This window comes from Microcaecilia unicolor, chromosome 7 (genome assembly GCF_901765095.1).
Source record: "Microcaecilia unicolor chromosome 7, aMicUni1.1, whole genome shotgun sequence".
In the NCBI taxonomy this organism is placed as follows: domain Eukaryota; kingdom Metazoa; phylum Chordata; class Amphibia; order Gymnophiona; family Siphonopidae; genus Microcaecilia; species Microcaecilia unicolor.
In genome coordinates this window covers 157,945,359-157,972,405 of record NC_044037.1, presented here as the reverse complement: position 1 = coordinate 157,972,405, position 27,047 = coordinate 157,945,359, and the positions used below count along the sequence as shown (strand labels likewise).

Here is a 27,047-nt window from a genome sequence, read left to right as displayed (position 1 = left end):
GGATGAAGTACATTACAATTTTCAGTATGTTAGACAAGCTGCTGGTGAACAAGTTTCTCTAGAAGTTTAGACAGGAACGAAAAATTGGACATAGGATGAAAGCTGGAGGGGAAGAATCGAGATGGGGTTTTTAAATAAGTGGACGGACAAGTGCATGTTTCCAAGACAAGGGAACTGTGCCAGAGGTGAGAGAGGAGTTGACAGGAAGAAAAAAGTAACAAGTTGGGAAGAAAGACATTTGAATAGACGGGCGGGCCAAGGGTGTAACAAAGAGGAGGCTGGATTAAGAGAGGTGAGCGCTTTAGAAATCATGAGGGCTGTTGGTTGTTTAAAGGATGACTAGACAGAGGAAAGTGGAGGAAGTGGTGGCATATTGAGTATCATTAGAATCTGGCAGAGAAGGATGACAAAAGTGGGGGTGGGTGGGGAGGGAGATGAGGGGGGGGGGGGGTAGAAGAGGCGGGAGGAGGACGAGAGGGGAAGTGATCATGATGAAGTGTCTGGTGAAGTGAGGCAGCCTGCCAAGCAGCAGCGAGATCCAGAGGCCGAACCGAAAGATCATATTCAAGAGAACAGTGGAAGAAAAGGCAATGTTGTTGAGAATGTGATTGGGTTTGTTAAGGGACAAGGACATATTTTAGAGGCAGGCCTGTTTAGGATCCCTCATTGTTACATTGCTTTGGTACTTCGCACTTGTCTGGGCTGGGTCTGGAATGAGGAATTAGATCTCACTTGCTAATTTCCTTCCCTTGAGGCCCTCCAAACCAGTCCAGGACCTGCCTCTCAGTAATGCGTCCTGCAGGAGTAGTGTATGGAAAAGAGGGGTCATACTCTAGGACTAGAGGGGGAGCTAGTGCTGTTAGTATTTTGTCACATTGCGTTAATTGTTGATCAGTGGACTAAACTCTGAGTTGGTTTCAGTTGATTCTTCACCCATGTGAGGAGGAATGTTCTCATGTTGCATTGATACAGAAATACTGCTTAGGTGTGGACTGCACAGGACCCTATATGGAGTGATGTCATCAATCCACTGGTTCTCGGTCTCTATCTTCTGGTAGGAGAGGATAAATGTATGCATCTAACCTGTTATGGAAGGATTCCTCTTTCTTTCCTATATCCTCTAGTGTTCAGGACACAGAATAATTCTATGACCTTGAACAAATCACTTATATATCACTGTGCCTCAACCTTACCCAATTCTAATTTACAGCCCCTGATAATAATATTGGCGTTCAGTGATTCATAAAATGCTGACCAAAATGATTTAACCAGGCAGGCGCCTCTCCTTTCTGGTTAAATCATTTTGACTATCAACTCCATTGTTTCTTCTTGTCTCTCCTCTCAGCAGATGTCATATAGTGTGATGCCAGAAATATGGTGCAAAGCCATTGTTCTCTGATTTGAATAATTCACTTTACCTACAAATACTGGACAAAACCATTTATTTCCATCCTAACATCCACATTGTCATCTTTTGCACATAAGCCATTATTTATGTAGGTTGTTGCGGTAGTGTTTGGAATTATTGTGCAGATACATGTACATGTTATTTGTTGAGTGAGCCTGGAGAAAGCACAGTTTAGATTTATCCAAGTGACTGTTGCTGTGATTAAGTAGTATTTCTGATTGTGAAAATGGAACACAGTATAGTGATTTGTGTGTTTGGCTCTTCCTTTTTCCCCAGAGACCTACTGCCTTAGCTAAGATTCTTGGTGTGTTTCGAATTGGTTACAAGAACTCACAGAACAACACTGAGAAAAAGTTGGACTTGCTGGTCATGGAGAATCTTTTTTATGGCAGGAAAATGGCCCAGGTGAGTAGCTGTATCTCTGTGCACAGACACTACATGGGGAGCAGAGGAGAGCTCAGCTGCAGGCTTTCTTCTTTATACATGGTGCCCATTGATGCCATAAATTGACTCCCAGTGCTAGCAATAATCGCATGGCAACTGTGTACAGTAAGAAATTAAATAGCATTCTTTAATTATTGACAGCCCCACCACCATCACTGCTTCACTGTTTTACATATTTCTTTTTCTAAGGAGAGCTGCAATCTAAGCCAGGCAGAGTCATTCAGAAATCAGCTGTAGATGTTCACATAGGGATAAACTATATTGCCTGTACACATTCATAAAAGATGGAGCACAGAAAACATGGCACCTTCATTTATATGAGATCTCTCTCTCTCTCTCTCTCTCTCTATATATATATATATATAGATATATCTATCTAGATATTTATATATATATATATATATATATATATATATATACACACACTGTTCCCAGGGGCATGATTGGCATGTACACACGTGTCTTACAAGAAACTTTCATTTCTTCCCAGTCTGGGCACTTACATACACAAAGTTAGAGAGCTTTTTGGATAGTCTGTTTTGTAAAGGCACATACATGCATAGGTTGTATTTATAAAAAACCATATAAGAAATCTTCCATTAAAAAGTTTTTTTTTAATTATTGCTTCCTCAGATGGTGAGCTCAACTAGAACTCTGTGTTAGCTAATTACTATATTCCTCATAGGTCCATTCCATATGTTTTTTTCATTTAGATATTTTTTCAGTACTTTTTCAAATCCTCCATTAAGCATAAAAATACCACTTAATAATTTTATGGGTTATTATCTTGTAGGTAAGTATTGGAAAAAATCTATATAATTGAAAAACAATATATGGAATAAACCTATGAGGAATATGGTGACTGGCTAATACAGAGTTCTGGTTGAGCCCACCTGAGGATCCATCATTAAAAAAAACAACACAAAACGTTTTTAGTGGGAGATTTCTTATATGGAATTTAATCATTGATCCTTCCCAGAGAAAAATAGTATTTGTTGTACCACAGTAGTTCAGAGGTCCCACCAACTATCTGGCTCATAGTTTTTAATAATTGTTTAGAGTGCTGCAGTCAAACGTACAATTCCAGTCTTAAGCTCTCTGTATTCTCACATTATCTCTCACTGACAATAGGATGAGCTTCCGTCACTGCTCTGTATTCCTATATTTCTTTAAACAAGGTTGATCAAAAATAACTAAAGCAGTTGATAAAATCCAATGACAGCTCTACTGTTCATTCTGTGGCAGGTTTTTGACTTGAAAGGTTCTTTGAGAAATCGGAATGTGAAGACTGATACGGGGAAGGAGAGTTGTGATGTGGTGCTGCTGGATGAGAACTTACTGAAGATGGTGCGGGATAATCCATTGTATATCCGATCTCACTGCAAGTCAGTGCTAAGGACCTCTATCCACAGCGACTCCCACTTCCTCTCTAGCCACCTCATCATTGACTACTCGCTGCTAGTGGGCCGTGATGACACCAGTGATGAGCTGGTGGTTGGCATCATTGGTATGTAACACTGCAATTTTATAGTCGGAATTCAACAGGCCGTTTTTTCCCTTACTATCTTTGAATAGTTTGACCTGTTTTACCTTTTACATTCCTCTGAATATTTCCTTCCTCCGTTTTCTGTTTTCCATGACTAAATGGCTTGGTTGTGTTGTGATAATGAGTCTGAGTGTGAGAGTATATATGATATGCTAGTACAGTTTGAAACCTGGGTGCTATAGAATGCCAAATATGCGGAATTAGTAGATTTGTGAGTTGCTGGGTTTGCCAAAATGTCAGTTCCATTTGGGAATTGTACACTCTTGAGTATTAGAACTCGGCACAAGCCACCATTTGTTGGCTTCTTCAGGCTTGTTGGGACTTAGCATACATTCCTGGGTCTCCATATTTGTTTTCTAACACCCATTTGTAATACCATTATATAAATTTGATTATTAAGAAAATATGTAAAATAAATAAGTATCCTTTGATGTGCTGGTTGGTTATGTAGAGAGAGGTGAATGGTGTTAACTTTGTTCAAGGAATCCAAGTCTGATTGAAAGGAAAGACATACGAAATAGTAATAGAACTGTGCTGGTCACCAGGATATAAAGGCCCACATTTCAAGCAAGAGAACCACATTCGACCAGTAAGCATGGTGAAAGATAGCTAGGACCAAAGGATCCCACTTAAATATGAATTGTACATAGAACCAAAATTGAAGAGGAGTTGGTTAAGGAGAGCCCCAGCCCTGGATATCATAAAGCTGCTTGCATGTTCCTTTTATTGAAAATCATCTCTGAATGTTTCCATCTGCTAAAAGCTTTGGCAGTTGCTTGCTATTTATCAGAGCCTACCCCCACCCCCATCTGGCTACAGCCATGATCAAAACTTCAGTTGTCTTCTGAATATATATAGTGAATGGGTTCAGATCACTCTTCAATAAAGGAATGCCATCTGGCAATCTATATCAATCCATGGAGCAAAACAATCTTTAGCTATGAACGTCTCCATTATAGTGTTGATTCTTTTTCATTGTTCTCTTTTGAGTGGTGGTTTGATGGTCTTCTCCAGCTGATCTGGGGAATGAGACTGGACCAGATAAGTAATGTGCTTAGAAATATAGACACAATATAAAGAAGGTATTTATACATTTTTTGAAGTAACACCACACTTGTGATATGGCCAAATCATTGCCTGTCGGGGAATAATCAGTGCATTGGGAGAAGTGTGGTACCACTTATTATTAAAGCTTCTTCCATAGTATTTCTCAGTGAGTATAAATGGATCCCACAGGCTGATATATTAAGGTGCCCCTCATGGTTCTTTGAGGTCTATGAAGGTTTGTATTCTTGGGGGAAGGAGGTCTGTTAGTCAGTTCATCTGTAATGTCTTTCCCAGTCTCCTCATTTTAGTGTTTGGAATATGTCCACTTTGAGAATTTACATCTGCTGTCTTATTTTGCAATGTATAGCAATGTGTTTCTTTCTGTTTTTCTGGTATTGTCTGCATTCAGAGTCTAACTTCTTAGGATTTCAGGTTAATGTTTGAAGAATTTGAAGAGGGGCTATCACTGTTCTGTATGTGTGACTGCAAGGCCAAGTGTCTGAATAGGAATCTGTTTGTTAGGTTCTGAGATTTTGATAGCATATTGTTTCTGGTTTGGCAAGACTGTTCTCCTAATTCCTGGTCTGTATGCTAATTTGATTTCTGTCATTTTGGGTATAGTGGAGCTATAGCAGCTTACAGAAATTATTTATAACAAAAACAAAAAAAAAACCACAAGTTTTTTTTTCTCTTATACTGGTGTAATATTTTCAATGATGCCTATATGTGCCGTGGCTGGTAAAAGGGGTGTGGCTACTGTGGGTGTGACTACTGTAGGGGTGGAGCCATAGTGATCCCGCCACTGGATGAGTAGGGGCGCCAACTAATAGGCTGCAGGAGGGCACCAGAAACCCTAGCACTGGCCCTGTAAAGAGTAGTAAATCACCTGGACCAGATGGCATACATCCAAGGATACTCAAAGAACTCAAGCATGAAATTGCTGATCTGCTGTTAGAAATACGTAACCTGTCATTAAAATCGTCTGTAGTACCTGAAGATTGGAGGGTGCCCAATGTGACACTGATTTTTTTAAAAGGGTTCTGGGGTGATATGGGAAATTATAGACCAGTAAGCCTGATGTCGGTGCCTGGCAAAATAGTGGAAACTATTATAAAGAATAAAATTACAGAACACGTAGACAAGCATGGTTTATTAGGACAGTCAGCATGGGTTCAGCAAAGAGAAGTCTTGCCTGACCAGTTTGTTTTATTTCTTTGAAGGCGTGAATAAACCTATGGATAAAGGTGAGCCGGTTGATGTAGTGTATCTAGAAATTCAAAAAGCTTTTGATAGTTTCTCATGAGAGACTCCTAAGAAAATGAAAGAGCCATGGGATAGGAGGCAAGGTTCTGGTGTAGATTAGGAATTCATGAGTGGGAAAGCGCGGGGTACAAATGTAACAAAAAAAAATAGAGGGTACGGTTACATGGTCATTTACCTCAATGGAGGAGAGTGGAGTGCCACAGGGAACTGTACTGAGACCGGTACTATTTAACATATTTATAAATGATATGGAAATCAGACCGACGAGTGAGGTGATTAAATTTGCAGATAGAAAAGTATTCAAGGTTGTTAAAGCACATGCGGACTGTGAAATATTGCAGGAAGACTTTAGGAAATTGGAAGACTGGGCATCCAAATGGCAGATGAAATTTAATGTGGATAAATGCAAGGTGATGCACATTGGAAAGAATAATCTGAATAATAGTTAACTGATGCTAGGGTCCACCTTGGGGGTCAGCACTCAAGAAAAAGATCTAGGTGGCATTGTAGATAATATGCTAAAATCTTCTCAGTGTGTTGTGGTGGTGGCGGCCAAAAAAAGCAAACAAGGTGCTAGGAATTATTAGGAAAGGGATGGTGAATAAGACAGAAAATACTATAATGCCTTTGTATTGCTCCATGGTGTGATTGCAGGAGTATTGCGTTCAGTTCTGGTCACTGTATCTCAAAAAAGATATAGCGGAATTAGAAAAGGTTCGAAGAATGACCAAAATGATGAAGGGAATGGAATTCCTCTTGCATGAGGAAAGGCTAAAGAGGTTAGGGCTCTTCATCTTGGAAAAGAGACGGATGAGGGGAGATATGACTGAGGTCTACAAAATCCTGAATGGTGTAGAAGTACATCGATTTTTTTTTTTTTTTTTTTTTTTTACTCGTTCCAAAAGTACTAAGAGTAGGGGACATTCGAGGAAGTTACATGGAAATACTTTTAAAACAAATTGGAGAAAATATTTTTTCACTCAATGAATAGTTAAGCTCTGGAACTCTTTGCTGGAGGATATGGTAACAGTGGTTAGCTTATAAGGGTTTAAAAAAGGTTTGGACAAATTCCTGGAGGAAAAGTCCATAGTCTGCTATTGAGACAGACATGGGAAGCAACTGCTTTCACTGGGATTTGTAGTATGGAATTTTGCCATGATCTGGGTTTCTGCCAGGTACTTGTGACCTGGCTTGGCCTCTTTTTGGAAAACAGGATACTGGGCTAGATGAACCATTGGTCTGAATCAGTATGTCTACTATTATGTTCTTATCCAATGAGATAAGTTAGAGGAATTGTAAAATAAAAGCAGTTTGAACTGAGAAATTATAGGAAAATAGAAGAACAATTTAGAATGAAAGCATGTTCATTAATATTTAGCTAGGGAAGGCTTCTGAACTGGTCTGGTAGGACTAAAGAAAATTATCAGGCAAGATGTAAGTTCTCCTTCCTTAGTATCCATACCAGACCAGTCCAGAAACTTTGGGATGCAGCAAAGCAGTTCCCAGATAGGATGGACTGTAAACCCCTCAGGTCAGTGGTTCTCAGAATAGTCCAGATGGATTGCACTCTTCATTGAGCAAGATCCCTCCAAATTGCCCACCAAGAGCATCAATGTTAAGCTCTCAGCACCAAGAATTGCTTAGACCGGAACTCTCTTCTTTTTCACAGGCCAGTGTGGTTGAGCGTGTCTTTCGCATTGGGAAACACCACTGCTGGTATCGCATTCTGCCCTTTGGCCACACTTCAGTTACCAGAGTTTTCATAAAATGTCTTGCTTTAGTCACAGCATCGCCAGGCAGACTGGGAGTACACTAGTTTTCTCTATCTAGACAATTGGCAGGTAAAGAGCACATCAAAGGAAGACGCTCAAGAATCAGCACACAGAACTCATAGTATAAGGTATGAGATGATACTGTACACATATACTTGATCTTCTTGCGATGATGTATTTCCTATTTCCGCGAGGGCGGGACACTGAGGGAGGGGAGGGGCTGGAGGCAGGCCTGCTGTGTTGTGTGCTTCGCTGACATTGCTGCGAGGAAAATAAAAGGTTTAATAAAAGATTTGATTTGCTTACTTTATTTCTTGTCTATTAGATTGTAAGCTCTTTGAGCAGGGACTGTCTTTCTTCTATGTTTATGCAGCGCTGCGTACGCCTTGTAGCGCTATAGAAATGCTAAATAGTAGTAGTAGTAGTAGAACTATTTTAGGTGCTAAGGCTCCAACAATTGGAGTGTGCTGCTACGGCTAGGAAAGCAAAAAGAATGTTGGGTATTATTAGGAAAGGTATGGAAAGCAGGTGTGAGGATGTTATAATGCCTTGCTAGACACTGAACCCATGCTTTTCTTCTGGATCAGCAAATGAAGGCATTGGTCTTCATAGCACTTGCGGGTGGTTCTGAGCCAGCAGGTATCAACTAAGTAGATGTTGAAATTGCTAGGCTGTTATAATGCCGTTTTATCGCTACATGGTGCGACCGCACCTCGAGTATTGTGTCCAATTCTGGTTGCCGCATCTCAAAAAAGATATAAAGGAATTAGAAAAGGTTCAGAGAAGGGCGACGAAAATGATAAAGGGAATGGACCAACTTCCCTATGAGGAAAGGCTGAGAAGGTTAGGGCTCTTCAGCTTGGAGAAAAGGTGGCTGAGGGGTGATATGATAGAAGTCTACAAGATAATGAGCAGAGTACAGCGGACAGATGTGAAGCATTTGTTTACACATTCAAACAACAAAACAACCAGGGGACACAAGATGAAGCTAGAATATGGTAGATTTAAAACAAATAGGAGAAAGTTTTTCTTTACTCAGCGTGTAGTTAGACTCTGGAACGTGTTACCGGAGAATGTAGTGACAGCAGCTGGCCTTACGGAATTTAAAGGGAGTTTGGACAGATTCCTGAGGGAAAAGTCCATTGAACATTATAAAAAAAAAATTTTTTGGGGGGTGGGGGGGAGGTTGCCGGGTTCTTGAAGCCTGGATTGGCCGCTGTCGGAGACAGGATGCTGGGCTTGATGGACCCTTGGTCTTTTCCTAGTATGGCGGTGCTTATGTACTTATGTACATGGCCTGGACTATTCACATCACATCCATGGCACGCTTCCATTTGAGGCTGGACCAGTGGACCCTAGCTTCCCAGTGGTCCCAGGCCACGGGGAAACAGGCATGTGACCTCACATGGGGTCAAGTTTCAAAATGAGCAAAAAAAACCCAATCAAAAGACATTAACAACGCAGTGTATTTTTTAAAGAGCATATTGTGGCCTACACCATTATACATAGGTTGCTTTTATCTACAGAGACTTCTAATAGCCACCTTGTTGATCTCCCTGCATTAACTTCACTCACTGTGTTGACAGCCAGGGGCATACCCAGCTCTCCAATTTTAAGAGGGCCCAGGGGGGAGTCACGTGATGCTAGGCTAAAGGGAGGACGCCGCACGTAGCAGCTCCGCGGATCCTCAGGAAACATCGACCCGTAGCGACATCAAAATCGGGGGAAAAACTCAGCGAAACCGCCGCAAGAGCAGTGGGAACTCACCGGCAACAAAATCTATCGAAATCGCCGCTGGAATGGCGTCAAAATCGAGCCGCAAGGAAGGAACGAGGAGCTGCGTGGGAGATGGCGAAATGGCGGACGCAGGCTCCTCGGGTGAATCGCTGAGCTCGATCTGGGCAACAGAGATTGCGGGGGAAGTATCGAGCCTCTTGGAGGTATCGGTGGACAAGAAATTGCAACGGATCTCAGACCAAATTGAGCAGCTGGACGGAAAAATAGAAGGCTTAAAAACGGACATGTCAGGCTTTCAGCAGCGCCTTTCTGATATGGAAGACCAAAGTATGCAGCATGAAAGCCAACAGAAAGAGATGCTAAAAAGACTGGAAAGCCTAGAGTCCAAGCTTGAAGACTTAGAGAACCGCTCACGCCGTAATAATTTAAGGTTTCTGGGACTGCCTGAGTCCATTAGGGAAGTGGATCTCAGGCAGTTTTTGGAGAAATGGCTGCCTAAAGCTTTGAATTTGAAAGAACTGGAAAACTGTTTGAAGATTGAGCGGGCACACCGGCTGGGCAGTACCAGACAAGGGAAGGAGAGACCAAGAATTGTAATATGCAGAGTCCTGAATTATACCCACAAGCAGGATATTTTACATACATGGCGCACGCGGGGCAAGATCCAGTATGAAGCTTCTACAGTACTTTGTTTCCAAGATTTTTCAGCAGCGGTGGCGGCCCAGCACAGACAGTTTACGGAGGTCTGCAAGCAGCTCTACGAGAGGCAAGCACGTTTTGCATTACTATTTCCCGCCAAGTTGCGCATCCAGTTTGAAGGCAAGCCACACTTTTTCACATCCCCTGCGGAGGCGAAGCAATTTGTGAAACGAATGGAAGTTCACGAGCAGGAGAGTGGTGATGGAGAGGTATCTGGCAATCTGCCGGGTCAGCGCCCGGTGGGGAAAGATCTAAGCAAAGAGAAACACAAGTTGCAGGGGGAAGATCACTGAGAAGACGCACCAGGAGCAACTGAGGACAGTGCACTGAAGGTGTCAATTACTGGTGGGCATGAGAGTAATTTAGAAAGCTATATGCTGATAATTTGAAAACTTTCTCTAAAGCTGAGTTATGAAAAGTTATATTGTAAGGAGATGTCGCCGGGTGAGGGGAGGGGCAGGGGGCGTGACCAGTTCTCAGTGAGGACGCAGTTACCAATGAGGAGGGGTTGGGGAAGAGGGAGAGGGGGGGGGAGTATAAGTATGTGCTTAAATATTTTCTGTGTCTAGTATGGTTTGTTATGTTGTTTTTTTCTTATTGTAATTCTTCCTTCCGAGCAGCAAAGGTTGAAAGATTTGAAATGTTCTGTTTCCAATGGAATGGTGGATGGAGGTTGCACCCAGGGGCTGGGGGGTGCGGTCTCACAGGGAAAGTTCTACAATCTATATATAGCACAGGAGTCCTACTGACCGATGGGATCAGTTAAATTAATTTCCTGGAACGTGGGGGGGGATATCCTCTCCCATTAAACGCACCAAGGTGCTGCAGGCCCTGCGGCGGCACAAAGCAGATCTTGCATTGTTGCAGGAGACACATTTGACAACTCAGGAACACAATAAATTTCAGCAGGGATGGGTGGAACAGGCAGTAGGATCCCCAGCGGTAGGTAAGAAAGGGGGGGGTCTTGATATTAATCCGGAAAGGCTTACAGGCTCGGGTAAAACGAGTCAAGCGGGACTCCGAGGGCAGATATGTACTAGTTGAAGTGGAATTGGGGCAATCTATGTATATTCTATGTAATATGTATGCACCCAATGTGTATGACCGTAAGTTCCACCGATCCCTCATTGAGCTGTTGGGTCCCTATCAGGGGGGAAATGTGATCCTGGGAGGAGATTTTAATCTGGTGTATGATGTTCAGATGGATAAAACAGGTCCCTCGGCTTCAGGTCAGAGCCCAGGGGTGGGGGGCTTACCCTTTCTCTGCTCCACATTGGATATGATTGATGTATGGAGAGTGTTGCACCCGAATGTAAAGGACTATACTCATACATCTAGAGCACATCTCACGCAATCGCGTATAGATTACTTCTTCATCTCGAGAGCTCTATTTTCAAAAGTACCAGTAGCGGAGATAGGGCCGTGCGAGGTGTCGGATCACGCAATCATCTGGTTCCAGCTACAGGGTCTCGGGGCTGGGGGAGGAGGGGGAGGTTGGAGATTCCCCTTTGAGTTATTTTGGGACCCCCAATTTAAAGCATATGTAAATGACAAATGGAAGGAATATGCAACTCACAATAAGCAACATCAAAACCAACCTAGTTTATATTGGGAAACATCAAAAGCGGTGATACGGGGAGAGATAATTGCTTATAGGGCTAGAGTCAAGAAGATGAGGGATAAAGAGATCATCAGACTGGAAAAGGAGGTCCGTTCACAGAGGATTAGATGTGGGGCACGTATGACACCTGGGGAGAAGGGAGCTCTCTTAGCCACTCAGAAAGCACTGAATGAATTACTCCATCAGAGGGCTGTCAAGGCCCATAAGTATTATCAATATCAATTTTTCATTCATGGTAACAAAGCTGGGGCACTGCTAGGGAGATTGGTGCGGGGGAAAAGAGGTACCCAGGGAATTTTAGAGGTAAAGGATGAGGGTGGTCAGCTTTGCAGAAAGTCTAAGGACATTGCAGAATGTTTCAAACGGTATTATGAGAAATTGTACAGGGAGCCACTAGACACAATGGAAGACAGTACGCTGTATTTGACTAACCAGGCCTTACCTCGGGTATCAGAATCCCAGAAGTTGTATTTAAATGGTCCAATTACAGAGGGTGAGCTGATGCTGGCGCTCCAGCAGAGTAATATACAAAAGGCACCGGGGCCTGATGGATACACCATAGCATATTACAAGTTAGTCCAAGACCAGGTGACAATCCCTTTGTTAAATCTTTATAATGACATGGCAACTTCTGGGGCAATGTCAGATGCCTTGAATGTAGCAAAAGTAATAGTGTTATTGAAGCCTGGGAAAGACGGGTCTGAGGTGGAGTCGTATAGGCCCATATCTCTACTAAATTGCGATGTCAAAATTTATGCTAAGATCTTAGCCAACAGGCTGTCACGAGTATTGCCAGATTTGATTGCGCCCCCACAGGTGGGATTTGTAAAAGGCAGGTCGGTGGGGAGCAATGTTCGGGCACTACTGGCATCCCTGGAGATTGTGGAGAGGCGGAAAAGGCCTTCCCTGTTGGTCAGTTTTGACGCAGAGAAGGCCTTTGATCGGGTGATATGGAATTTCACGGTTATGGAAAGAGTCGGAGTGGATGGGTATTTTCGTAGGGCAGTGGGTGCGCTCTACTCTAACCCACAGGCTTACATGTGGGTTAATGGGGAGAACTCGGCACGGTTTCAGATTAGAAGAGGCACCCGGCAGGGGTGTCCATTGTCCCCACTGCTGTTTGTGTTAGCTCTGGACCCTTTGCTCAGGGAAATTGAGAACCACCCAGAAGTGGAGGGGGTGACATGGGGCACTTCATCGTTCAAGGTTTCCGCGTTTGCGGACGACATATTAGTACATCTAACACACCCCGCTCGATCGTTGAGAGCTCTGTTGGAATTGTTTCAGGAGTACGGCGATTTTGCAGGGCTCAAAATCAATTATTCTAAATCTTTGGCATTGACAGCTCACACAAGTGTGAAGACAGAGTGGGGAGCTGGATTCCCGCTCAAGTGGGCTTCGGATTTTCTTCCTTATTTAGGAGTGAGGGTCTCTATGAGAACGTCCATGTTATACCAACTAAATTTCAATCATCTGTTAGATAAGCTAAAGAGTCGATTGAGCTTGTGGGGGACATTACCGCTTACGTTACATGGGCGGATACATCTGTTTCGAATGGCTGAATTCCCGAGGTGGCTATACACATTCCAGGTACTACCCCTGTGGCTTCGGCGTAAAGACCTAGGTCAGCTTTATAGATACCTGAGGAGGTTTGTTTGGAGAGATGCTAAACCGAAACTTTCTTTGAACTTACTCATGGGCTCATGGAGGGAGGGAGGTATGGGACTTCCTAATATCCGCAGATACAACCAAGCTTGTCTGCTGCGCCACTTAGGGGACTGGCTAATGGGGAGGCAGGATTATACACCACGGGATATGGAATATGAGTTTTTTAAACCGTTTCATCCACATTACCTATTGCATTGCGAGAGGAGAGCAATTCCGATATACATGCGAAATAGTATGCTATTGGGCCCCCTACGGGAGGTTTGGAGGGACTTGAATAGGATATGGGGCTTGGAGGCAGATGTTTCAGACCTACTGCCACTGCAGGACAACCCACAATTTGCCCCAGGGTCTGAAAATAAAATATTTCGCAAATGGGCGGATTTGGGAATCACGAGGCTTGAGCACGTTCTGGATACAAGGGGGAAGATCCTATCATTAGGAGCCTTAGGAGTAGGTATTTGTATGAATCACCTATTCGCATATCATCAATTGACTCACTATGTACGGTCTCTGAACCAAAGTAAGCTGGAAAGTGGACATGGGCGTAGAATTAGGGCCTTTTTTGGGATAGTCCCCGGAGATAGATTGTCGATATCGGGCCTGCAGAAAGCTATAGGGGTGCAGGAGGGACAGAGAAATACGGAGGCTATTCGCCAAAGATGGGGAGTAGATTTGGGACAACCGAACTTGCAATTAGATTTCCCTAAACTGATAGCACGTATTCCCCAGTTAACGGTTAATGCAGGTCTTCGGGAGTGTCAGTACCGTATAATATACAGGGCGTATATGGCCAAAAGTCAATTATTCAAATTTGGGGGGGGGTTGTAGATCCACTTTGTGCGAAATGTGAGCAGGGGGAGGGTACGCTAGTGCATTCCCTGTGGACCTGCCATAAGATTCAGGCATTTTGGAGGCAGATATTTCTCTATCTAGAGTCTCTGGTGAAGCTATGGATTCCACTCTCACCACAGGGGGTATTATTGGATAAGTATGAAGTATTTTGACTCCATGGTAAAGGGACCCAGCAGCTCATTCGCAAGGCCAGTCTGGTTGGGAAGAAACTTATAATGGGCGCTTGGACGAGTGGGTCCCCACCAGATTACTGGCATTGGAGGAACAAATTACATGAACTTCTATTGTTGGAACGCAGGGGAGTTGGGTCTTCCCCCAGAAGGCGAAAAGCATTTTTGGCGGTGTGGGAACTGTAAATTTTAAAGGCCCTCTTTGCGCCCCAGGAATACCCTTCTCCAGGGACAAAGGGTCTGCGCCTCCACTATATATTGGGCCGCCTGCCTAAATCCTTTTGATATTCCATCCCAGTGGTATCTCTGTTGTGTAGATACCAGAAGACGTAAGTCTAGGATAATGTCCATGACCATGGCCTTCTGTCTATCAGGATCTAAGTATATCTTTGCCCATTTATGTTCCCATATATATGGTATTAGAAATCTATAAAAATTAGTGTAAGAAGTGTGTGTTAATCGTATGTGGCTTAGTTTTTAGTTAGAATGACAGGTAAAGAATTATTGGAAATAAAGACAGAGATAGATTTCAGAAAGAAGACTTTATTCTTACCAAGTTTTCAATTAAGTACAGACATCAAACAGATCTGGTTTCAATCGCATAGGGCTCCGCCGTCTGAGAAAGCGTTGGGGAGGACTCCAACTCTCTCTCAAAATCTTATCTCTTTTATAGCCCCTGGTCCCAATTCAAGTCAATTGTGAGGTACCTTTTTTTCTAATATTTCTCAATTTCTGAGATCATACTTTCCTATCCGGCCAGGTGCTTCCGTTCTAGCTATTGCAAGTTATTGTGCAATATCCTCTTTTGTCAACATGTTTTCTCTTCTGCCAGAACATCTTATTTTTAGCATATCAGTTTCACTTCCTCTTTTTTTTATCATCTTATGATCTCAGTTTCATCTTATAGAAAGACAAACTCCATTTTAATAAGTGCTACATTCAATTTGTACCTGATTTTGTTAAGACTCATCTATAAGGCCATTAGTAGGTTATCAGGCCCAGTCAGTGCTTTTCAGCTGTACAAAGCTATGTAGCTTGGCCCACCACTATTCCAGTGGATAGATCTTAAACTAGAACGCATATTAACTTGCAGGAAAAGCAAGTCCTTGCTCAGCCAGTCATAGATTTTTAAACCTAGCTGGTATTTTTACAGCCTGAGTCCTAAAATCTGGCCTTCCACCCTTCCGGTGGGCATCCAGTGAGGGCCTCTTGCTGTAGTATAATTATACATTCCCCACTTGTCACCCCCTCTGGAGAGGGGTGATACCAAGCTCGTCAAGCTTGTCATCATCCATTCCGGAAGGTGGCAAGCTATCAAACGAGAGGGGGAGTTTTGGTCTTACAAATTGTTAGAAGGTATGGTGCAAGATAGGAAACTTCATTCTCAGGTGATATATTATTTGGGCATATGGAATTCCCTTTATATTACCCAATCCCTTGGGCCTTAATCTTGATGTTACCCCTCTTGAGGTAATAGCAATTTCAGGTGGATCATACTAATAAACACTTTCAGGTCTTTCTATGGCTTCTATTGTATCTGTTGCATAGTGCATGGGGAGATAATCTAATGTATCTATCTCAGTGGTCTTGAGAAGGAACAGTGGTTTCGATTAAGCATTGTTATGGGCTCAACAAATATATGGTTAGTACTCTGTTTGCAGGCTGTTTTAGGTTGTAGGTATTCAGAATCCTTAAACAGGTCGGAATGCCTGGACCTTACTATTACTCATCATTAGCATCCAATCATGAGCACTAAAAAGTGGATAACAAAGGTCATGCATGGATCTTGACATATGCATAATGACCTGGAAGTATGGGAAGCATTTTATATATCCGTTACCCCACTTGCAGCTTAGTCAAATCTACAGAAAGACATGCAGCTTAAGTAAGCCTACACCAAAGTTAAACAATTGCATAACTGGTTGATACTAACAGGGTTTACACCTACATTATGATATCATAGCCAGTATTAGGGTTTGATGTTACCCTTGTATCTGAGCAATATCAACTTCAATTCCAATTACATAAACAGAAATAATTGGAAAACTGTTAGAAAAGCAATTAGAACAATAAAGGAAATAATAGGAAAATAAAAATAAAACCTTTTCAATATCTAGACAGGATTACTGCTAAACTGAAAATAAAACAAAATATGAATCTATAATGTCCATAAACAGCAACAGTAATTCTCAAATTAAGTATCAGTTCTGAATTCTCTTTCATCGATCATGGTTGAGGCGGTGGAAGCGTTGAAGAATCTGGACGGAGATCTGGGTTTTCAGGCTGGCCTGCTGAAGGAAGTGGCTGGTCTTGAGATGGTTAGGCTGGTAACCTCAGGTCCTGTGGCTGAGTAAACCCGTATATCTTTCACATGGACCCAAAACTTGTGATCCAGTAGTTTGCAAGGTGTAAAGATTATTGCCACAATCTTGGGGGATCTAACATCATTTGGGCCTGGATAGATCTTGAAGACGTACTTGTGGTGTACAAACTTGGATCTTTCCATGTCTTTATTCTAGGCATGCACCATCATAATCAGCCCATCAAGAGTCAGAGGTTGGCAAAGGAATAAGCAAAATGACTGTATGCCTGAATGATACATTGCTATATCTTGGTGGGCATAATCAGCGTAAACTGAATAAGCAAAAATAATATATAGATGTCAAGAGACATGAAAGACAATGTAAACATGGAGAAAACAGTGCTAATTATGTGCAAAAGCAAAAGGGAAACCATAAGGGTCCGATAATGAAAAGCCAATTTACATAAATAGCAATAGTATATATGAAATAATATCTCCTGATTGGTAGGGGTCAGAGCTTCAACTTAAACCCTCTTAATACTAGGAATTGGGATTTGCATAATATATCCCCACTTCTGGCTTGCATAATGTGCAAGACAGATTGGTAATCATTACGAAGAGATGATCAAATAACAATGGTAAAGTTTATGGAACAAAAGAAAAGAGTACAAATAAACTAACAATAAAAATTGATTGTTCGAGTTATTGATGTATGGAGGGTCAAAAATATGGTGAACAAAAATAGTCTAAAGGCACGGATAATGCGTTGCAATCTATGGCCAGTAGGTATGGAATCTTCACCTGCGATGACTACCATTCACCAAGGGTTGGGCCCTCAGTTGCAGGAGGCCAGCAGGACTTACGAGCTAGACGATTCAGAAAGAAGGGTAGAGGCCAAAGCTTCTTGCAACTCCAGTAAGTGGAGAGCCTGTCTCTTTCGCTCATGGACCAATCGATGCATCTGTTGAAACTCACGCTCAATAATGTCTCGTATCTCACACCGGGTAATGTTGGGGTCTGTGCATCTGTCCTTTAATCTAGCGATTCTTTGCTGCAACATAGCCTTCAGATCAGATACATTAGCGGGTAGCTCTTCTTTGCTAGCGGTCGTCTCCTCGGTGAGGGACATCAACGGAATTTCTGTATCCATCTGGGGAAAGGCAAAACTTAAACAGACCAGTAGTGCAATTTATGTGGTTAATTTATTGGAAGAAGTCATAATGCTAGCGGGAGTCATGAAGAAGCATTGCTTAAATACAAGAATTAGGAGGCGGGTCGTGGGTATAAATGGGGGCCAGAAAGGAGGCAGGGTAAGAAACAAAGCATCGAAAATGAAAAATTAAAAAAAAAAAAAAATTTTAGAAAACCACCCTGAGGGGTGTAAGATAAAAATGGGATAAAAAAAAATAAAAATAAAACAAAATATTATACATCTGAATTGCAGCAAGGCATATTCAGATGGCAATGCAAGAAAAAGGTTCCTTGAAAAAGATAAATTGAAGAAAAAAACTTTCAAAAGTGCAGCCACCCTTGATTGACCTTCACATAGAGTTTAAGTAACCCTTTTTAATCCATCAAAGAAGTAGGAAGAAGCATATCGCTTCAAGACAAAACCACCACGTGGCAAGAGTTAGTTGAAGCAAGGTGTTAGTTAAATACACAAGGCATGAATTCCATGACCGTTGCACACAAATAATCTACACCAGTTTGTCTCACAATCACTCGCAGTGAAAGACAGAGAGATAAAAAAGCGCAATAGTTGGCATTCCAGGGGTTATTGTGATAACTTGTTTTAAATAGAAAGGAATCAGAAAGTGGAGTGCATAAATTTCCTTTTTTTATGTCTGAAAGCTTCACCAATTCTCTGTTCAAGAATACTACAGAATCTATGATCAGCGCAAAATATTCCCCCGAATGGCCAGTTCAAGGGAATATTTCTCGCATTTATTCCATAGAACGGATAATGGTTATTAAATATTGCTTCTTTCTTAGACAAGGAAATAATGAAAAGCTTTCAGATATCACACATACCATAAAGAGATTTCAAAAATAAAGGCTTTATATTCATGAAGAAACTAAAGAAGTGAATGTCACATCAATTTAAACAGCGCAACAGTTAAAGCAAAAAAACATGTTAACAATGAGCAATACACAGCTTTTATTTAAAAGGGATCCTGTATAGCGTAAAATGGCATAAATAAGTCAGTGAAGGTATATATATAAAAAAAACATAAAATGAATATCCTCTGGGGATCGCTCATCCCTGCAGTTGATAAGAACTCCCCAGGGAGGGTATGCATAGAAGCAAATAAATAACTTGCTGACTCAGTTAGGTCATTTGTATGGTACCATAAATATACACATGCAATTAAACCAAGAGAAATATAAAATAAAAACATGTCACCTGTAATAGAAACAGAAACATCACACCAACACATATACAGATAAATGGTTTCTGGATATCAAATGAGGAGCTGAGTAGTATGAGTAACTGAGAGCAGCAAAATCAGATCTGTGTTTTATAGGTACGCGTAGTCGTGGTCGCGGACAGACGGTTGCGTAATAGCCGCATTGCCCGAACTTGAGCTCGGGGCAGATTACGTGGTGGTTGAGAACACTGAAAGGCATAATGGCCATATAGCTGGCAGCGATAACACTGGACATTGGCGTAGCGATCAGGACTAGGGCCAGAATGGTAGTCTCTAGATCGTATATTAGTGATGGGTGGGCCTTTTTCAAGTTGAGACCGGCGGCCACGATTATCAGGGTAATCATTCCTACAGTTTTGGCAATGTGGGTTATCTAGCGAGGGGAGGTCACTCGGTCGCCTGCGGTCTCTCTGTGGCTGTCGTATCTGCATCCGGGAGACACGTAGCGATGGGGAGTCTGAAGGAGGTTGACGGTATTGACTATGAGGAAGGTGCCAGCATGGACATTCCATGGCGTAATGTCCCAATTGGAAACAACGGTTGCACTGTACTTCTGTTCGGTGGCTGGGAGTAGGCTGAGAGCGATAGTCCCGGCACTGATTGTTAGCACTAGGAGCATTGGATTTATGTGGAATGAGTGAATCGGCTCTTGCAGGGGGCCGTCTACTAGGCCGCGGATTAAGATTGACCTCACCAGGTATCAATAACAATGTCAAATCGACAGTGTCTGGGATCACGTGATCAATGATAGTCGATACCCATCTACTGAGAATCTGAAAGTGGAGATGACGGGTGGAATCGGGTGTGTATGTGTAAATAAAGTTTAATAACCTTTGCAGAGTTTTGGTATTAAAGGTGCCCTTACGGGGCCACGAGAGTCCAGGCTGAAACTTATTCCAGGAATGCCATATTTGGCAAAACTTTATAAGATTTATGTGGTCTCCTGGGAAGTGATTTATCACTCTCTCAAGAGGCAGCATAATGAATTGGGTACCAGAACTCTGGTATGGTAGAACACCGATATCTGGGTTGTGTCAAAATTGTACTGGCAAATCTAGTCTTATACAACACCTATATCACTACTATCTGTTACTATTATCTCCACAAGAAATCCGAATATAAAATTGCCAATAGAAATCCGAATATGAATACAACTAAAAATCACCAACACCGTAGGTTATCACAACTAACGTGACAATAAACTACAGGTACACGGAGGAAATCCGAAAGGTCACACCACCGTCTCGGTGGGGATACCTTAACGGCACACCCCCACTACTGTGTTACCCTGCGTTGGGTAGACAGATAGATATAAGGCGGGGGACACCGCACCGTGCAAAATCTATGCTAAAGGACTCAAATGTCCGTTCCGTCATTCCCTAACTACTCTAACCATGCTCGCTAAATTCCCTACACTATTTCTGACTAAATCCGGGTTAGTACCTAAGCTATATCCAAGTATTTACATGTCCCTAAAACTATGTTTGTGTTAGTACCCTAGCTGTATCTAAACCCCTAACTAGGCACTGTCACCTACCATAGGGACAACACAAGAATTTGCCCCTCAGCAAGTGGAAGCTTCGCAGAGCATCAGTCCCTGAACTCTATCTAACTGTTTCTACACTATATCAAACATCTTATGTATCTTCTGTAATAACTCCAATAACTCTTATGTATCTTCAGTAATAAATCCAATAACTCTTATGTATCTTTCATAACTCAAATATCTTCTAATGTCTAGACCTTATGTAGTCTGTCCAAAGAAATAAGAACTCACTCCACCATCAAAGTACTTGTACAAGATTTAACTACTCACAAAATGGATGGTAAAGGAATCCCCATAATTTGGAGAGACAGAGAACAAATATTTGCTCACAACCCAATATAAGCGTTAAAATTGGTAAAAGTATTAAAGAAAAAAGTCTGAAGAGTAGGGATTATACATAGTCAAGAGCCCCATAAACGCATCATTGAGCTATACACACCCCCAGTTAACGTTCCTAAGTGTTCTAGACTCAGAAATCCAGGATATACCCTGCCGGAATTAGGACAGGCACCCTCCCGACTAATCTCTAGATCAGTAATTAAACCCAAGCAACTGATCGACACCAGCTATAAGTATATCCAAGGGGGCCAAATATACCAGTTACGCAAAATCAAACACCTCACTAGAGGACACCTTAAAACAGGTGTATATTCCAAAATCTATATTTTTAGTTACTGTCACCCCAACCACGGTTAACCTGCTTATGGCAGATATTAGTCCCAATATGGGGTGGTTTACCGCAATCCCAGCCAGTACCAGTAATTGTCAATTGTTCTATCTCATTGCAAGATAAAGATATAGAAATAGAAAAGGTATAGAGTATAGGGAATTGGAGTAAAAATTTCCCAACTTTAAGTTACAAAATGTAAACAAGGACCTGGCAATAATCTCCAGCCTGGAACAGCAGAGCCTGGCATCATGTCTGTATATTTACGTATATGAGGGACGAACTGTAGGGCACCTTAAGGGCGGCAGCCGATTCTGAAGACTTTAAGGATCCAGCTGCGAAATAAAAGTAAAGTGTACATATTATATGGTAAAAACTGGGCCTACCCTATTTGTAATGTAAGGCAAATAATAAACTGTAAAGTTATATTGGGAGCTGTGTATAGAAACAAAATATAGACATTAAACAAGACATGATACTTCTACATACTATAATAAGAGTAACAGGGGATAACCATATATGTTACTGAAACACCGATTTCAACAAAAGACAAGAAAGGCATTGTAACATGTGTAGTCCAGAGCTATACCCCCAGAAAAATTGAAATAAAGGTAAATACATATTAAATGCATTTGGGGCGGGTACCGGATAGGTTGGAAGTAGCATCTAAACAGGAAAATATAAGAGAAGCATATATTATAATAAATTGTGAAACAGGACACCAGAATCGTGGTGCAAATATGACAAGTGAATACCCATAAATATGACAAATTAATACCCATACACTCAGAAAAGGAACATAGTAAATAAAATAAACCCGAATGCGATGGCAGGAAGCTTTTGTGCCTAAACAAGTGAAAGGGAAAAAAACAAATTAAAACATGTGATTTTTACACCAAGAACTTCTAATGATACGGCATGAAACATACATACTAATCAGTGACTGAAATGACTTGTCTAAATGATGACAAACAGAACAGCTGCAGCATTAGAAGGAAAGAGAAGGTGGGTTGGGTTATAAAGAACCAACAGGAAATAACTGAAGAAGTGAAGCAACGCTGTATTCCCATGGCACGCAGCCATCATCTTCTCAACCGGAAAGGAAAAACTTATTTTATATACATATCTATTAAGGTAAAAGCAAAGAAATGTTTCTATATAGTACATATTACTTCTACTATCATATAAGTTATACAAGGGGTTATCTAGCTCTTAATGTAACAATAAACCATTGTAATTTCAAGTAACTTTCTGTGTTGGATCCTAGTTCACAATGCTGTCGAGTAAAAACAGAAAACTTGTTATAAAGACTTACTCAATTTAATTCTTTATAGAACCATATTATTTAAAAGTGATAGTCATTCTCAGGACGTGGAAATATTCATTAGGAAACATTATAACATAAGTCATTTCTGCAAGTGTTAAAAATAAGCCAGTCCAAGTTGTATGCACTCGGAGGACGAAAACCACAATGCAAGCGAGGAAGTGCAATATTTCCTGTAGATAACGTTATAATATAGTCAGGCTCACCGGTTATTAAAATTATCAAAAAGCATCCTTCAAATGAGACTAAAATATGAGGACAATTTATAATTCTGACAATCTATAATACTGTTCAAAACCGGGATCCAAAAACCCATGTTTCCTGAAGACAAACCATGAACCAACACGATAGCACGGTGCTGGGGCTACAACGTATATTTCTCTTAAACGAATACGCCATTAAAACAGAGCACAAGAAACCAGAACTATATAAGTTTCGGAAATGCAAAGCATATGAGAATCTTATCTAGAGAGTGAATAAGATCTCCTCATATCTAGCGCAGTATAACATAAACAGTGAAATGTCCATATATAGTACAAGCAATAGAAGCTGATGGGCGGGGACAGCATAGCGCCTAGCTTATAACGAGAGCAGGATATAATCTATATAGTGTCTAAACAGCAAACTGTAAAGATATGTTTCCTAATTATGTCACAATAAAGCCCCATTTCAAACTACAAATTCAGGAAAACCTCAGCAATTATATATGAAATTATACACCGCTTGGGAGAAAGGACATCGGCTGGCATTGTCAACAACAGGAAACCTTAAAATAAAAGTGAATTCAGATTACACAAGCTAGAAATGACCAAAAGCAAATGTCAAATAGGAAAATAAGTGACAAACCTTAAGCATTATTAATTAAAAGTATAACATTGTCCCAAAACAAAATGTAAATTAAAAGGGTGTGATAACAGCTACTAGGACAAGTACAAAATTAAAATTACAACTGTAAAAGGAGAAGAAAAAGCATTAATCAGACCGGAAGATGGCCGTATAGTTTGACAGCCAGCCATAAGTTATAGTATAAAGCACTGACAATACATGAAGGAGAAGAGCATGCTTCTGAAGTCCAGATAGCTTGGAAAAACAAATCACAGAGCCGGGGGACAGGAGAATGCTGTATAATGGACAAGAGATCTTTTGCAAGGAAAAAGTATAGGTGGAAGTGAGATAAATTTAAAAGTCTTACAACCGAGGCTGTGACAGGAAAGAGGGGGTGAAAAGTTATCGTTTTATCCATAGGCAGAAAAAAGAGGTGGCAAATTCACTCAGAGAAGCAGTAACAACGGGAGCTTAAGGCAGACAACTGTCAGGATTAGTGTAGGACGTTTGGGACTTTTAGCAAAGACAAAATACAAAGGTAGAGGGCTTAGAGCATAGTAACAGTTTCATATATAGTCAGTATGGCAGAAAGGTGCCGAAAGTGGCAGAGACAGGGTCTATGCAGCGAAAATTAAACCCGGAAGCATCTAAAGTGGCTACGGGGAACAGAGACAGAATACAGACCGGGACTTCTCAAGCGGAGATTTATAATATCATGAAAGTTTCAGATGGGAGTTTCCAATGCAGACGGCCATAGAAATAAGTGTGGTTTATGAAGTCTAAAGCAGTATAACAGGAAGGAAGGGGGGGGGGGGGGGGGAAAGAAAGAGTTATCAAAGCGGAAGATGGTGACAGGCTGTCAAAAGTAATGGCACAAAACATTTACAGCGCACGAACGGACAGCAAGCAAGCATGAGACGCACTTGCAAAATAGAGACACCGGTTAACAATACTTAGAACTGGCAACAGACCTGTCATAGGAATATTTATAATCAAAGAAATAACTGACAAAATGGTATGGCTGAGAAATAACTAACATAGAAGAAAACGTAACCTTACTGACAGATAGCCTGTATACAGGAGCAGGGAACATAGCCAGAAGAAAAGAAAGGTGCCGTAGCAGTAACCAACGGAGGCAAATACAAAGTACAGGGCAAGTGGTCTACAAACAAACTCCAGACCTGTAACATGCTATAGAAAAATGAACTAGATTAGTAATACATATATATTGACCAGACTTAGAACCTGGTACAATGTCAGTGGTTCAAAAGGCAGCTTCAGAGATAGCAGGGAGACCTAGAAATGATAATGTGCTAACAGTTTACAAAAACATGCAATGATTATCCTGATAGTAAAACATACAGAGACATAACACAATCATACTCACGCATCTATTAATGAATTCCAACATAGAGACCCAAAATAAAAATTACTAATTGGCGGAAAGCTCAACGCTTTTACCGCAGACTAAATTAACAGACAAATGACAGTCACAAAGAGGAAAGGAGAGTTTAAGAAAAAAGTACAAGAGTGAGCAGTGTCAACCATATTATACTAAAACTACTCTATCCTTAATTAATGAAAACTACTCTCCAGAGTGTGCTTCTAAAGACAGGAATAAATCTCGGTTTCTACTGCCTGCCAAGAATTATTCCGGTTACAATTGGCCATGAGCTCCAGCCCATGATAGAGCCCCCAAAAAGGGACATTGCAAACACTCCCAAAATGAACTAAGAAAACCCGCGAATAAGGTTTTCTGAGTTGAAGAGCAGTGGTCCACTGGATTCCCGCAGATTAGGAATCTTCTCTTTTACAACTAACCCCTCCAATGGACCTACAGTGGTTTGGAATGTTTCTCGTTTACAACAAAACACAGACAAATTTATGGTGAGGAATTTTCTCTGTTACCACTAACCCAACTAAAACATTGAAAGACTAGGAATTTTTCTCTGTTACCACTAACCTTTCAAAAATATTTGAAGGCCCTAGTCAACTAGTCCAAACTCGCAATGAAAAGCGTCAGACGTCTCTATATTGCTCCCACGCTCATCTGTACTAGGTAACTCATATGCGGGCAATAATGCCGAATCCGCAGGCCACTCCGAAAATGGAATGGAAGTCTGCTTCTACTAATTGAGATACCGTCATCCATTGAAGGGTCACCTTCGATGGGTGTAAGCCCCAGGCATCGGTATCAAAGCCAATGGTTATAGCATAACACTGGTAAAATAAAAGGAAAAAGAAAGAGTAAAAGTATGACATATCCCTAGGAAGAATCCCTGAAACCTACTTCAGAGGTAGCAAGAAAGGATAATAATAAAAAAAGGAAAAAAACACATGTAAGCTCTTCGGGAAAGGTACTACCATAAAAAAAGTCATTAGTTGGAACACATAAGCCAGAAACAAAAATGTGAAAAATTTCACGTTCATCATTCACTAGACAATAGATTTTCCACTCAACAAACCACGAGAAGGAAACTCAAAAGCATTAGAACGGAACAGCTGACAGTGAAGAAGCCTATAATGCAAAAGCAAACAGTACAAATTCATTCGTTCAGTTATGTCAGGAGTGAAAAAGACAATTTAATTAGAAATAAACAAGTAAAAAGTTGTGCAGTTTCAGCCACAAATCAAAATACAAAAATGAGCACTGCAATTCAAGCACGAAAGTCTGAAAGAAAAGTATCATGCCTAAAGAGGGAAGTGGGTGGGATTAAAAATATTGACAGACAACCGTAGCGAACCAATAAGTAAGCAGTTGTATAAGGCTGAGCTAAACTTAACACTGGCAGATAGCTCAGAGAAATGGATTTAACATACCAATCAATAAGCAGTCCATGAGATATACACAAAATAAATTTTGAAAGCCCTGTAACAGCATGGTGAGCAAGTCTTATTTAAGCTAAAATAAAGGATAGCAAGGGAAAAAAAAAAGTGTAAAACCACTAGAGACTGAGACAGAGCAACCATCAAGAAAGGGAGGGGCAGTGCTGGAGGAGAAGGGGAAAAAAAACTGCTAAAATAATCACCAGTTAAGTGCTAAATGCAGAAACCATAAAATTCATGCTGCAATAACAGGGGCTCTATCCACTTGAAAAAAAAGAATGTAAGGGACGTAGGGAAAAAAAAAAATCCCAGGTAGAAACAAATTGAAATCAGGCTGACAGACTGGCAATAGATTCAGTGAAACAGGAAATAAGCACCGGAAACTGTTGCCAAGTAATAATGAGCATCTTAGAAACAGTCTCTACAGGAGTACAACAGGAAAAAAGTTTACGCCCAAGCGAGAAAAGGGGAAGTGAAAAAATGTCGCAGTAAAAAAGGAAAGGGACTGCGCAGGAGAAATAGAGATAAGATTTAGTATCGAGAACTCCTGTATTAAGCAAACCTTTAAAACTTCATAACCACATTGTGGAACACGATAAGATCTACCAAACTGTCTCTTGCAGCATAAAACAAACAAAAAAAACCTGTCTCTGAGTTTTAACGAAACCGGGCAACAGATTAGATTGCCAAATAAAGCATCTTAATTCTGAAAGTCTCAGAAACAGTTTTAGAAAGCAAAAATAAAACAGAGGAAGGGGGAGAATGACACTAAAATGAGCAAGAGAAAAGAACTAAATAGTGCAGACAAAAACCCACAGCCATAGATAGGAAATAGGCAGAAGTACGATGCCTGTAAGTGGCTAGAATGCTGAGCACCGTGAACCGGAGCTTTCAAACAACA

General features: G+C 41.2%; 1 protein-coding gene across 1 annotated transcript in view; it reads left to right on the top strand.

Moving 5' to 3' along the window:
- Window positions 1-27,047, top strand: part of PIKFYVE (phosphoinositide kinase, FYVE-type zinc finger containing) — a 750,252-nt gene that overhangs the window by 655,736 nt on the left and 67,469 nt on the right. The window contains 2 exon segments of the mRNA XM_030210724.1: window positions 1,685-1,813; window positions 3,098-3,359. Of these exon segments, the coding sequence (XP_030066584.1) occupies window positions 1,685-1,813; window positions 3,098-3,359 (391 nt within the window).